Source organism: Alnus glutinosa, chromosome 9 (assembly GCF_958979055.1).
Source record: "Alnus glutinosa chromosome 9, dhAlnGlut1.1, whole genome shotgun sequence".
Classification (NCBI taxonomy): Eukaryota; Viridiplantae; Streptophyta; class Magnoliopsida; order Fagales; family Betulaceae; genus Alnus; species Alnus glutinosa.
In genome coordinates, this window is record NC_084894.1 from 4,472,553 (window position 1) to 4,487,951 (window position 15,399).

At 39.0% G+C, this 15,399-nt stretch overlaps 1 protein-coding gene across 1 annotated transcript; it reads left to right on the forward strand.

Moving 5' to 3' along the window:
* Positions 1-12,638: 12,638 nt before the first annotated feature.
* On the forward strand, positions 12,639-14,786 carry LOC133877068 (ABC transporter G family member 23). Its single transcript, XM_062315304.1, has one exon. It carries the CDS (start codon positions 12,722-12,724, stop codon positions 14,645-14,647), a length of 1,926 nt encoding a protein of 641 aa, XP_062171288.1. The 5' UTR covers positions 12,639-12,721; the 3' UTR covers positions 14,648-14,786.
* Positions 14,787-15,399: the final 613 nt, after the last annotated feature.

Sequence of the window (15,399 nt, forward strand, 5' to 3'; positions counted from 1 at the left end):
AAAAAAGAGAGAGAGAGATGGAGAGTCAGAGAATCAGAGTGAGAGAGAGAGAGATCTCATCTTCTTCGAGAAGACCCCATTTCCTTACACTTATGCATGTATATATATAAGTCCTCTTGCCTTGTCCTTGGGTACGGAGAGATCTTATTTTGATGATGATTGGACATTTGCTTATGTTGCCCTCTTAGGCACGGTGCTCCATGTTGACCTTTGACGTCACCTCCGACTTAATTTGACCCAATATTATTCCATGTGTATCCCGCCAATGCTTGACCATTCCGAGGGTGTATTCCGGGCACGCATACCGGGTCCACCCGTCACAGGGGTCCCACCTGTTAAAGGGTAAATAATTCCCTAACAATTGCCCCTTAATTCTCTTATCTTTACTACAAAGGTAGTGAGAATTTACACAGTAGAATCTTTGTAGATTAATTGTCTCCGCCAATTATTCTTTATTCTCTTTTAATGTGCACAACTTCTTTCCCTCATTTCACAGAGACCCAAGCGTCGCCTTCAGCGGCTCCTTACTATTTATGGGAGTGAATCACGAATCGATTCTTGTCATAAATCTTCAATCGAATCGATACACCTGCCTTCCCGTAAATCTCGCCCACATTAATGATCATTCCCTTATATATTCATATCCTTTCTCGCTGGAAAATCACTAGCCTCCTAGCCGTTCGTGCTAGCAAATTCCTTCTTCTTCCCATCTTCTCCCAAAGTTCGAATTTCTCATTTTTTCTCTTTCTTGAGCCCTTTCAACTTGCGATATTTCTCCTGACCGGAACAACCTTTTATGTTAGGCATATTTGCAAGTTCATCAAGGGTGGTCCTGGTTCAGATGTACTTGGTCCTGGAGTGTCTGCTTTCTGCGTCAGACCTGTTGAATGTGTGATCTCCGGCTTTAGATGCACAGGGGTGTGCGATTTCTGGCTTTACGCCAATCTGTTCCTATCCAATATGCAGGAACATTGCAGCGCCCCAGTTACGCCACCCCACTCTCTATCTGGGAATTCCTCCAGCACCTTTGTCGGAGGAATGGCACCCAGAGTACGAGAACCCATCCACTTTGGCTGCCTTCAGACTTCGCTTATGTGATCCTTCGAGGCCTTGAGACAGCTTTACCTTGTAACGTTAGAATCGCTTGTCATAGGGCCATTACTCTGTAAAGCATCCCTTTAACGTTTCCCCTTCTTTCTCTTTCTTTTCATTCGCATGTACATGTTTTTAATAAATCCAATAAATTTACTTTAATGAAATCTAGACCAAAGAATTTAAATGATACCGACCTGTCCTCAATGGCTGCGTAATCTCATATTCAAATTTGACTTCCTTTGCCTCCGTGCTGGTAACCAACGTGATTCCTGCCTCAATTTGACCCCAAGATATTCTACACGCATACTCCAGGGGTGAATATTAGGCTTACCCGTAAAGGGATTTCACATCGATACGCGCCCCCCAACATATTTCACGCATGCCCGGGCTGTGATCGACCCATTCAAGAGTAGGTTTTAAACATACATTCTGGATACCCACATAAGGGATGACCCTTGATAAAGAATCCAGCAGTTATGTGCTAAAAGGTCGGGACCATATCATTCAATAGGCTTCTTGGAGCCCGGTTGGCCCAGGGGAAGATCTAGAGCTAGAGCTGGTTACTGCTAACTCGGAAAGAAAAGATAGCTAATTAAAAGTCGGACACTCAAAAAGGGTCCTTTTAGAAAGGATCTGCGTCCTCCAAGAATTCTCCTTATAACACAATATTTGCCTTTCTCACTAAGGATCAAGAAAGCCTTATGAGCCACCGAACCAAGGTTCTAGTGAGTCGGACTCTAAGGAAAAAGCTGACAGACTTATTCAATCCAATTTATACCTGCGAGGATAACCAAGCGAAATCAACTCCGGGCCATAACGATTATGGGCTGAGAAAGTCCTGTGTATACGTATGCACGTAAACCCTTCTCTTTTGTCCAACACAGGATTATCTTACCCTAATAGTGATTGGACTTGTGCTCCTAACTCACTTGATCCCAAGCAATCTCGTACATATCCAACCTATGCCGAACAATACCAGAGTACATGCCAGGTGCAAATGCTGGGCGCGCCTGCCATAAGGGTTTCATAGGAACACTATTCTCAGGGATACATTCCAATGGCGAATTTTGACTAGTAATATCTTTACTGTCTCAGGAAGGAAGAAAGAGAGGATTCTCTTTGTTCTTGTAGATCTCAAACAATTGCTCAGAACAGTGGTCCACCAACCTTCTGTACAACCGTATGTGAACGTAGTTCGAATATCGTGCCCTCCGAGGGTCCAATCGGATTATCCATCCAAGGGATAAATCATTAGACCATTGCAACCTTCGCGACAACCTACTCGACTACTCCCATTCCAAGAAGGGAAGACAACTAATTAAAGGTTGGATTTGAGATCTTTAGATGAACTTTGTCCTTCGGACCTCAAATTTCTCGATTATCTGCCTCCTGGTACAGGGTTGGAAGACGAAACTTTGAGTCTTTAATCACCAGACCTGAGGTATTGCCTGCCCCCGATCTCTATGTGATTAAATGAAGCTGCAAAGCCTTTCTTTGCAACAAAAATTGATGTTTTAAGAAATATTCACTAATCGTGTTCTCGAGCCAAAGCCTTTGTGGGTTGATATTCGAGAACAAGGCTAACCAGCCCATCTAATTTGTCCTTCAACTGAGGAGATGATCAAGTGGGGCCGATCCCAGTTATAGTGGCTCCGGGCTTAGAATACCCTGTCATTTGTGCTGCTAAAAGACTGTAGTGCTGGTCTGTTGTGAGGTCGGATCATTAGTTCATTTTCATGCCTGGGGAACTGCTCAGCACCATTATGGTGGCTTTGAGCTTGTCTTACCCCCCAAGTTCCAAGCACTTGCCCGGTACTGTATCCCAAGATGGCGATGCAATAAAAGGCCGAGATTCCGGGGGTGACATTATTCAAGTTCTCATGATTTGAATGTTTTCTAGTTCAGCGACGTGGCAGCTCCAAATTGGGCTTCCTAGAACCTGTGACCTGCAATACAGCAAGGGTCTGCCGGGGGTTGGCTGGCGGAGCCCCCTCCGAAGATCAAGTCAGCTCCTATCCATGATAGTGTAAGAGAGAGAGAGAGAGCTCTCATCTTCTTCAAGAAAACCCCCTTCCCTTACACTTATGCGTGTATATATATTATATATATATATAAGTCCTCTTACCTTGTCCTTGGGTACGGAGAGATCTTATTTTGATGATGATTGGACATTTGCTTATGTTGCCCTGTTAGACACAGTGCTCCATGTTGACCTTTGACGTAACTTCTGTCTTAATTTGACCCAATATTATTCCATGTGTATGCCGCCTATGCTTGACCATTCCGGGGGTGTATTTAGGGCACGCATACCGGGTCCACGCGTCACAGGTGTCCCCCCTTTTAAAGGGTAAATAATTCCCTAACAATTACCCCCCAAGAGCTCTCTCTCTCTCTCTCTCTCTCTCTCTCTCTCTCTCTCTCTCTCTCTCTCTCTCTCTCTCTCTCTCTCTCTCTCTCTCTCTCTCTGATTCTCTGACTCTCCATCTCTCTCTCTTTTATACACTATCATGGATAGGAGCTGACTTGATCTTCGGAGGGGGCTCTGCCGGCCAACCCCCGGCGGACCCTTGCTGTCTTGCAGGTCACAGGTTGAAGGAAGGCCAGTCTGGAGCTGCCACGTCGCTGGACTGAAAAATGCTCTAACAAACCTATTCCCTTTCACTAAGCTGGGAACTCTATTTCCATGGTGCTGAAGGAGACAAGAAAGTAGGAACTATCATTAAATGTCAACAATGATGGAGATAATTAGTTGGACAAGTTCAGTGGAGGTGATGCTTATTGAATGACATTTATTATTGGATTTCTGATATTGAATGATCAATGAAGAATAGAAGTATGAACTGTGCGAGAGAGAGAAAATGTGGAAATCATATTCAGTAATTCTTTTATTGATCAAGATAAGATTACAACTATCTATTTTAGTATTTATACTAAATTACAAAGAAGTAAAAACAGAGTAAGCTCTCAACTAACCTACATAACTAAGAAAACAAAAATAACCAACACGTGTAGAATAAAACTAACACGTGTAAAAATACAATCTAATACTCCCCCTCAAGATGGACAATGTATATCCATAACGTTCATCTTGGATAATAAAGAATGGAAAAGAACAGAACCAAGAGACTTTGTAAAAATGTCAGCAAGCTGGTTTGCAGAGGAAACATGCAAAGTCCGGATTAAGCCTTGTTGGATCTTCTCACGCACAATATGGCAATCGATCTCTATATGCTTTGTGCGTTCGTGGTAGACAGGGTTGGCTGCAATGTGAAGAGCAGCCTTACTGTCACAAAAAAAGAAGAGCAGCGGAAGAATGAATGACATGAAGATCCGTGAGTAGCTAGAAGAGCCATGTGAGTTCACAAGTGACAGCAGCCATTGAACGGTACTCAGCCTCAGCTGAAGATCTTGAGACCGTGTGTTGCTTTTTAGACTTCCATGAGATCAAAGAGGAACCAAGAAACACACAAAAACCAGTAATTGACCTTCTAGTATCCGGGCAAGCAACCCAATCAGAGTCACAAAAGGCTTTAAGATGACAAGCTGAAGAAGAAGGAAAAAATAATTCCTGGCCAGGAGCAGATTTGATGTTTCTAAGGACCCGAAGAGCAGCTTGCATATGAGGCTGCCTAGGAGACTGCATAAATTGACTGAGAGTGTGTACAGAGTACATCAAATCTGGCCGAGTTGTAGTAAGGTATAGTAGTCTACCAATTAACCTTCTGTAAACAGTAGGATCCTCAAGTAAAGCACCCTTAGTAGCAGAAAAATGAACATTTGGTTCCATAGGAAACTTAGCATGTTTAGCTGCCAATTGACCTGCATCATTGAGAATTTCAAGTGCAAATTTGCGTTGACAAATTGCAATGCCTTTGCTGCTGCGGGCTACCTCAAGACCAAGAAAGAATTTGAGAGGACCTAAGTCCTTAAGCTTGAACTGAGTGTTTAGGAACACAATAAGTTCATCAATAATCTTGGAATCATTGCTGGCCAAAACTATGTCATCGACATAGACTAATAAGGCAATGAAAGAAGAACCAATGGTTTTAGTGAACAATAATAGTTGGCCTTGGACTGAGTAAAGCGATGAAGAAGTAGGATATTTGAAAATTTAGAAAACCATTGTCTTGATGCTTGTTTTAAACCATAAAGAGACTTGTTGAGTTTACATACACGAGTCTCCCCCTTACTAGTAAATCCAAGAGGTAATTGCATAAAGACTTCTTCATCCAAGTCTCCATGCAAGAATGCATTATTCACATCAAGTTGGTGAAGCTTCCAGTTGTGAACAGCAGCTAATGCAAGAAGACATCGAATAGTTGTCATCTTGGCAACAGGAGAAAAGGTTTCAAAATAATCCAATCCTTCGCATTGAGTGAAACCCTTAGCCACTAAACGAGCTTTATACCTTTCAACAGAACCATCAGCTCGATGTTTGATTTTATACACCCATTTACAACCAATGGGTGTTTTTCCGGAAGGGAGATGAGTAAGAGTCCAATTATGATTAGATTCTAAGGCATCTATCTCAGACTGTATAGCTTCACGCCAACAAGCATGTTTGACAGCTTGGTGAAAAAATTGAGGCTCAAGAGAAGTAGAAATGGAGAGAGCAAAATGTTTATGAGATGGAGACAATCGGTCATATGATAAAACAGAAGAAAGAGCATGAGAGGTACCTTGTATAGACTGATCTGCAAGATTGGAAGATGGCTGCAGTGAAGTAGAGGAAGAAGTCACCAGTTGACAGTGATAATCATGTAAGTAATTGGGTTTCTGTCTAATTCGAGAAGACTGTCGAATAGGAACAGCAAGAGAAGTATCACCACAAGGAGCAGAAATATCATTGGAATTGGAAGAAATCACATTATCAATAAAATCTGAAACATTATCAGTGAGAAAAATAGGAACAGAATCTGAAATATGATTATCAGAAAAAGGAACAGTTCTGAAACGTGATCAGTATGAGGAGAAACTGAGTTATTAGGAAAAACAAAATCATCAACAGAAACTGGAATAGGCAAAACAGATGAGGAAACAAAATCATCAGAAGGAGGAAAATGAGATGTCTTGTAAGGAAAAACGGATTCATGAAAGATAACATCGCGGGAAACAATGATTCAGTTGGTTTGAATATCAAAAACCTTATAACCTTTGATGCCAAAAGGGTAACCAATAAAAATACAAGACTTGGCACGAGAAGCAAATTTAGTACGATGATGAGCTAAGGTAGAAGCAAAACAAAGACATCCAAAAACTCGAAAATGAGAAAAAGAAGAAGGGGTATGAAAAAGCTTCTCAAAAGGAGAAATGTTGGACAAAATAGGAGTGGGAATACGGTTGATTATATAGGCAGCAGTGAGTACACATTCAACCCAAAAAATTAAAGGTAAATGAGCTTGAAAACGTAAAGATCTAGCAACATTCAAAAGATGTTGATGCTTCCTTTCAACAACAGAATTTTGTTGAGGTGTTTCAACACAACTCAATTGATGGATAACTCCTTGAGATTGAAAAAATTCTGTCATTTGAAATTCCACACCATTATCACTACGAATGCACTTAATCTTACATTGAAATTGAGTAACAACCAATTGAAAAAATGAACGCAAAAGAGAACGAACTTGAGCTTTATTATTCATTAAATGTACCCAAGTATAACGAGTACAATCATCTACAATTGTCAGAAAGTACTTTGCACCTGTAAGAGATGCAGTAGAATATGGACCCCAAATGTCACAATGTACTAAATCAAAAGGATTAGCAGAAATGGAATGACTAATGGGAAAAGCTACTCTATGTTGTTTTGCTAAGGGGCAAACATTACAACATTTATTTGACTGAAAAGATATTTGAGAATGTTGTAAACTGAGGAGTTTCATGCGAGCATCCGAGAGATGTCCCAACCGTCAATGCCATGTACTGGAGGGAACTGAAGTAGTGACAGAAAAACTGTGAGTGGTAGATGAAAGACAACGAATGGAGAATCAGGTGTGCACTGTAAGTGGAAAAGACCTCCAGATTCTCTACCCACTCCAATCATCTTCCAAGGATGCAGATGTTGTATATAACAAGTGTTAGCAAAAAACAACAAACAACAGGAAACGTTCTTGGTGAGTTGGCTAACAGATATGAGATTAAAAGAGAAAGATGGAACATATAGAATATTTGTGAGAATGAGTGTAGAAGATAATCTCACGGTACCAATATGTGTAACCGGAACAAAATTTCCATTTGGCAGTTTAACCAGTTTGGAAATAGAAGCAATAACAGTAGTAAACAATGATAAAGAACAGATCATATGATCTGTAGCTCCTGTATCTATGATCTAGGAGCAAGAATTTGATATTGAAGCCCTTTTGAAAGAAGTTATGGAGGAGAAAACAGAATGAAGAAAATTAGGAGCAGTATTGGGAATAAAAGAACTACCTGACATGTTGGCAACAAGGTGATTCTAAAATTGGCCTACTTGATTGGCAGAACTGACTTCAGAAGAAGGTGTGATGAGAGCCATGAGCTTCTGACATTGCTCTTGAGTAAATGGCAGTGAAGATGAGATTTGATTTCCGGAAGTTTCAAAAAAATCTGAAACTTGATTAGCAGAGGATTCAGCAGCATTTTTCCCTTTATTAAATTTGAAACCAAGAGGAAAACCATGCAACCTATAGCACTTCTCCATGGTATGACCAGATACCCCGCAGTGACTACAAACAAGACAGTCTTTGCGGAATGAATTGTTCTTGACAGGACAATTTCTTGGCGTTGCAGAAGCATCAGAAGCAACAGATTTTGTGAACAAAGTAGCAGAAATATGGTTACTAGAACCAATAGCAGTATAAACTTCTTTCTGCCTTTCTTCTTGAATAACTAGGGAAAATACTGTGTTGATTGGTGGAAGAGGATTGAGCATCAAAATTTGACCTCGAGTATGGGCATAAGACTCATTCAAGCCCATCAAGAATTGCATGACATGCTCTTGTTGCAGATATTCATTATGAACTTTCATAGTACCGCATGTGCACGGTGGTAAGGGTTTATAGTGAATCAATTCATCCCACAACCCTATTAAAACAGTGAAATAACTGCTCACTGGTAAATTTTCTTGTCTTAAGTCTGAAATAGACTTTTGGATTTGAAAAATTCTAGGACCATTTTGTTGTGAAAAACGATCTTTAAGATCATTCCACATTGCCTCAGCGGTATCAACACATATGATACTAATAGAAATTTCTTTGGAAACAAAATTAATAATCCAAGAAAGTATCATATTGTTGCATCGCGTCCATGGCAGATATTCTGGGCTGGCAGGAACAGGTTTGGGCAAACCTCCATTGATGAAAAGAACTTTGTTCTTCGCAGTCAGCGCCATCAGCATGGATCGACTCCATGTGTAATAATTCGCCAGTTAACAGCTGAGAAACCAAAGGATTTCCTGGATTGTCACCATTGTGAAGAAACAATGGATTTGAACAATCCATTGTCAGAGAAGAAGAACCTAGGGTTAGGTTTTCCATCGAAGAATTCAATAGAGAAGAAACAATTGAGAATTGTAGAAAAGAAACAATTTTGATTGTGAAAAGAACACAAGAATCAGAAAACAATTGAGAATTGCTCTGATACCATATTGGATTTCTGATATTGAATGATCAATGAAGAATAGAAGTATGAACTGTGCGAGAGAGAGAGAGAGAGAGAGAGAGAGAGAGAGAGAGAAAATGTGGAAATCATATTCAGTAATTCTTTTATTGATCAAGATAAGATTACAATTATCTGTTTTAGTATTTATACTAACTTACAAAGAAGTAAAAACAGAGTAAGCCCTCAACTAACCTACATAACTAAGAAAACAGAAATAACCAACACGTGTAGAATAAAACTAACACGTGTAGAATAAAACTAACACGTGTAAAAATACAATCTAATATTTATATATAGAACGTTACTGACCCATCTTGGTGAAAGAAAGATGTAAGGGAATAAAAGTTGGAAACTGATGGGTTTGGTTTTAATAAAGGTTTCGTTTTAGGCCTTTAACAGTATTAAAGAAAGAAAATGAAGTATCTTCTATGATTTTAGAGCCAATAAAGACCTTGTAAGAAGTAAAAATGAGATTTTAGGAGGTAGGAGAAAATGAACAGTGCACTGTTATAAAACTATGCGAGCTGTTAGGACGGTACCGTTCAGACGATGGTCAAAGACTATTCTAACAGTGTTGATCGTCCACACACTCTATAGAGACCATTCTAACGATAATGACCGTTCAAAGAATGCTCGGGGACCCTTCTATTGCTACCTAACAGAATGCGGAGAACCTAGCATTTTAGTTGCTAGACTAGCTAGCGTTTACGATTTAGGAACCTGAACTAACAATAGAATACATTATTGAAGACACAGGAACCCAATTCTTTTAAGAGACTTTCCCGAATACTTTTTATGACCAAGGTGAGCAAGCTCTAATGAAAGCCTAAACGATATTTTTAAGTATGACTATCTTAAAGTGAAAGGTGTATCGTTGTACTATTATGAAATACTTGATGATTCAACAATGTGAGCCTTGAATTTTTTAAGTAAAGCAAATTAATTTGCAAAATAAATGATTGTGTGACTATCACATTGTTATTTTACATGCATGAAAATGGAAATAATAATGATTGAATAATATGGTTGCCATGGGAAAAAGGACAATGGATAATTTGGAGCATATGCATACCAGTTTATATAGAAGTGATCTTATAACCCAGTTGTTGAGTTGAATAATGTTTTACTCCGGATTCAAGGGCTATTATGACAGGCGCAGCCACCTAAGGGTAAGGTCATCCTCTACGTCATCACTAGTTGATCGAGTTGAACTTGGTCGATTAAATAGGGAATGATTGGCTATATATGTGCAATGCCCGAGGCACCAGGTTGTACCATACGTGCTATGGGATATGCAAATCTACCTTGAATGGGTTAATTAAGGGCACAATAAACCATATAGAGAATAGTTATGACTGTTGGTATATGTATCAATATTAATTTATGTACTTCATTAGAATTATTTATGTCTTACTAATTATCTGTTGAGAACTCATGTTGCATGATGAAATTTGATATCCTCATGATATGTACTTCATTAGAATTATTTTTTTGAGAAACCGACAATAAACGAGCTAGATTAGCACATTACCATAAAATAATCCCCACAAATTTTACTTGAAAGGGCCGAGATCGAGAATACTATTTGTTTTCATCACGACACATATTAATTAACGACTGATCATATTCGTCTGTAAGTTTTATTAAAACATGGAACTATAATTTTATGTAATGACAGACATAAATATATTAAATTTAGATCGAACATTTAAAAAGGAATATTTGTAGGGAGTGTTGGGATATTAATTTGTTAACGTTAAGTTTGATTAGTTTAGTGGTTAGTGAGCCGTGAGGAGGTAAAAGATGAGCCTCTAGATGTTTTTTGGCACATGTCTAACATGTGTCTAAATATGTGAGAAAATTGGTAGTTTTTAATTAAATATGCACACGTACGGTTAATTAGTTTAGGAAATTTAGAGGATGCTAATTAATTCATCTTGTAAACCAGCCATGCAAAACATCTCATGCATGATGATGATCTTGTAATAATTTTTTATTAAATGTGGGAATTCCATGCAGCCGGCCTGGCCTCTTATAAATAAAACCCATGCATTTACGTACGTACGTAGCTTTCACCACCAACATGAGTCGATTCAATACAAACATCTTAGTATTGTTTCAGATTGCGTTGTTTATAACAACGTTTGATCTATGTCATGCAAGGTACAAGAGAGCAAGTGTAATGATTTCTAATGTTTCCAAGGGTAATTTTACAGTTCACTGTAAATCAGCAGATGATGATCTTGGCTTCCATGTACTCAGCCCAAACGGCTCCCCCTACCACTTCGAATTTACCCCCAACTTTTTTCGGACTACACAATTCTACTGCCGTTTTCAGTGGCCACACATAATCCACTGGTTCGATATTTACATCTTCGTCAGGGACCATCCTCTTTGCAGCATATGTAAGTGGGATATTTTTGATGGGGGTCCATGTCTTCACTTATATCATGATCACATTGGCCGGACTGATAATATTGATTATTATCGTTACCGCGGGTTGCCTGAGCGATGCTATCCCTGGAATGACGAACCAAGCAAGGTCCTAAAATGAAGGATAGACACTGGTGATCGTCTCTCCAAGTGGGGATATAAGGCTAGGGTGACGTGTTATGTTTTTTCTGCAGAGGTAGTATGGTCGAAAGTCGAGATCATTTTTTACTTTTAGTGTGGTTTCTCTTCCGGTATATGGAAGGCTGGCATGTGTCGGTGCAGTATTTCTTCCCTTTCTTCCTCTTGGCAGGATGTGATTGGGATGGAGTGTAGAAGTTGGAAGTCGAAGTCCATGGTTGATGTGTTGAGCAGATTAGTCTTGAGTTCTACGGTCTATAATTTATGGCGTGCTAGAAATGAGATCAAGTATAAAGATCAACCAAAAACAGAGAAACATATTTTAAAGGTGTTTATTTTTGAGGTTCGTTCCAAAATTTCAGGGTAATGGGGATTTAAGAAGTCTATGGAAAATTTCAATCTTTGTCAAAACTGGAATCTCAATGTTAATATGTTGATGTAATTTTCAGTTTTTGGTTTGGGGTTTGTGTTTCTGTCCAAGGTTTCTCTTGTGTCCCTGTCTTTTGTTTAAATTGTATTCTGGTTTAGTTTGAATGAAATTGATCTACTTATTCATTGAAAAAAAAAAAATATTATAAATCCATTATATTAATTCACTAATTAATCATTTTTTATTTTTATGTTTCATTTGAATTCATATTCGGTCGGAATGAATAGAGCCTTCATATAAATTAAAGTACGTGATGTCATGCAAATGCATGGAATAACTGGAAAGAAAAAATTAAATTGTGGACTTGCTGTTGCATTAATCTATTTAATTATATATGTATATAGAAGCTGCAATGGTGCTCAAGGAGCTAGGCAGGAATTTAAAGTAGGAAAAATATCAGTAAATGTCAACAATGGTGGAGAAATATAACTAGTGGGGCTGGTGATGGCATGGTTATAGAATATATGGCATCTACTACTGTCATGATAGTCAATGACAGAAATATAATAAAAAATAAAAAATAAAAGCTGGTGAGGGTGGTAAGCAGTTGGCAGCGTTTGGTGATCCGAGAAAGTTTGACTAAATTAACTTTGAGAAAGCAGATGGTCGAATGGTTCTTTCTAGTCTAGAAGTTTCTCCGAGTTTTTTTTCGTGTAATTATGTAAAGAACCTATTAATTACAAGTTGCCACAATTATTCGTAGGAGAATGTTATTTAGAAAACTGTTATATATACTATTGTCATATATCTTTGATGATATACGTGTGTCGTCAGTGTGACAACGGTCCTTAAATGATCAGCATTTGTAATTCAGAAGGAGCTGCCAAGATTAATGGACAAAAAAGTAAGCTTTTTCCATAACTACCAACTCGGTTGTTCTACCCACCATTTCTTCTCAACTTGAACATTCTCGCTTGAAAGCCTCATCCACCACCTTCTCTCCAATATTGCACTTGCTGCAGCCTGCAGAAAAGTAAGCAAAAAACAATGGCTGTTTGCTTTCAGAATCCGCCCATTGAAGAAGACTCTGTGATACTCTTCTCAACTTCTAATTCCCCAGAAGAATCTACAAGCCCTTCCTCTTCTTCCTATGGCCACTCACCACAGCGACAACCTCAAAATCCGAAAACAACTTACAAACTAACCATCAGAAATCTTTCCTACGCTATCCGCCCGCATAGGTCGCTGATGGCAGCCACTTCATTTTGTCAGAAGCCTAATTCCATCAACATACTCAAGTCGGTCTCCTTCGTTGCAAGGAGTTCAGAAATTCTTGCCATTGTTGGCCCAAGTGGCACTGGTAAATCTACTTTGCTCCGAATAATATCAGGAAGGGTGAAGGAAACGGATTTCGATCCGAAAACCATCTCAATCAATGATGATCAGCGCATGTGTAGTCCTGCTCAGCTGCGGAAGATATGTGGGTTTGTGGCGCAAGAAGATAATCTGCTTCCTTTGCTCACAGTAAAGGAAACGCTAATGTTCAGTGCAAAGTTCAGGCTCAAAGAAATGAATGCTAAAGAGAAGGAAGCGAGGGTAGAAAGCTTGATGCATGATCTTGGTCTTGTTCATGTTGCAGATAGTTTTGTCGGAGATGAAGAGAACAGAGGAATATCTGGTGGAGAGAGGAAAAGGGTGTCTATCGGAGTTGACATGATTCATGATCCTCCAATTTTGCTCCTGGATGAGCCAACTTCAGGCCTAGACAGCACCTCGGCACTCCAAGTCATTGAGCTGCTCTCTTCAATGGCAAAAGGGAAGGAAAGAACAGTGATTCTATCCATCCACCAACCAAGCTATAGAATTCTTCAATACATTCAAAACTTCTTGATCCTCTCTCGCGGTTCAGTTGTCCATAATGGCAGCCTCAAATCACTGGAGGAAACTATAAATCAATTAGGATTTCAAATTCCACTGCAACTAAATGCAATAGAATTCTCCATGGAAATTATACGTGCGCTGGAGGATTCATATTCCAAAAGGTACCTCTCCGTTGTAGAAAACAAGGAGCCCTGTTCCTACCCGATGTTTCCAGAAGGGGAGATGGGCAGAGTTCGACAACACAATATTTTGTTTGAGATTATGTTTCTCTGCTCAAGGTTTTGGAAGATCATTTATAGAACAAAGCAGCTGTTCTTGGCAAGAACGATGCAAGCTCTTGTGGGGGGATTTGGGCTGGGAAGCGTATACATGAGAGTGAAAAGAGATGAAGGAGGTGTTGCAGAACGATTGGGTTTATTTGCATTTAGTCTTAGCTTTCTTCTTTCTTCCACAGTCGAAGCTCTTCCAATATACCTTCAGGAGCGTCGTGTTCTGATGAAAGAATCCTCAAGGGGAGCCTACAGAATATCCTCCTACATGATTGCCAACACTATTGTCTTTCTGCCCTTCTTGTTTGTGGTGGCTGTTCTTTTTGCCGTTCCAGTCTACTTTCTTGTAGGACTTAATCCGACAGTCGCCGCCTTTGCATTTTTCACTTTTGTTGTCTGGCTTATAGTGTTGATGGCTAGCTCCCTCGTGCTCTTCTTGAGTGCAGTCTCGCCGGATTTCATTTCAGGGAATTCTCTCATTTGCACGGTTCTTGGAGCCTTCTTCCTCTTCTCTGGCTACTTCATTCCAAAGGAAAGCATCCCAAAATATTGGCTGTTTATGTACTACGTTTCCCTTTATAGATACCCATTGGATTCACTTCTCACAAACGAATATTGGAGTGGGAGAAGGGAGTGTTTTTCATGGCAGGGTGAAGAAGATCATTCCAGGTGTTTGCTGACTGGAATCGATGTCTTGAAGAGTCGAGGACTGGACAAGGACTCGAGGTGGATGAATGTGGGGATCATGTTCGGCTTCTTTCTGTTCTATCGTGTGCTTTGTTGGATCATTCTTTCTCGAAGAGCTTCAAGGACAACAATGTAATGCATCGGCATGCATATATAGAGACTAATTTATACTCGATCGTAATCATCACCAATATTTTATGTAATGTCTAGTTTTGCATGAATATATTGTTTACGAAACACGATGAAATAATGTGACAGTCAAAATTAATTTTTAATTTTTTTTAAAATATTCATTTAAAGGTTGATTTTTAATGGCAAGTACGTTATTAAATTGTATTCAATAATTAAAAGTCTATTAAATAACATAAAGCTTTAAAGATATGTCTGCCTCAAATTAACTTATGGAGAACACAATAGCAACCGGGTTATTTGGATTTAAATTAATTAAGCATTCTTGCATTTAGACGTTCAAATGAGGTTTTTGGATTATTTTTGTACGGACTATTTATTGTGAATTTATCTCTTTCTCAACGTTAAAAAATAAAAAATAAAAAAATGTAATGACACCCCTTATAATTAAGTATCTATAAGGAAAAACTGTTTATTGTGTATTTATCTATTTATTGTTTGGTTAATTTTTTAATTTCTTTATGCACAAGTATCTATATGAATAACCATAAAATATCGATGAATTAAACTCCCCACAAAAGTCCCTAAAGACACTTCAGAAGTTCAGAGCTGCCCTCTCTCGTCCCTCTCTCTCTCTCTCTCTCTCTCTCTCTCTCTTAATTTCTCATGATTTTTCGCCAAAGTTTCTCATAATTTTCTTCCCATTGTAAATGTGATGTGTAATTGGCAAGGAATCGAGCTCCACCCACTTCACAAAAG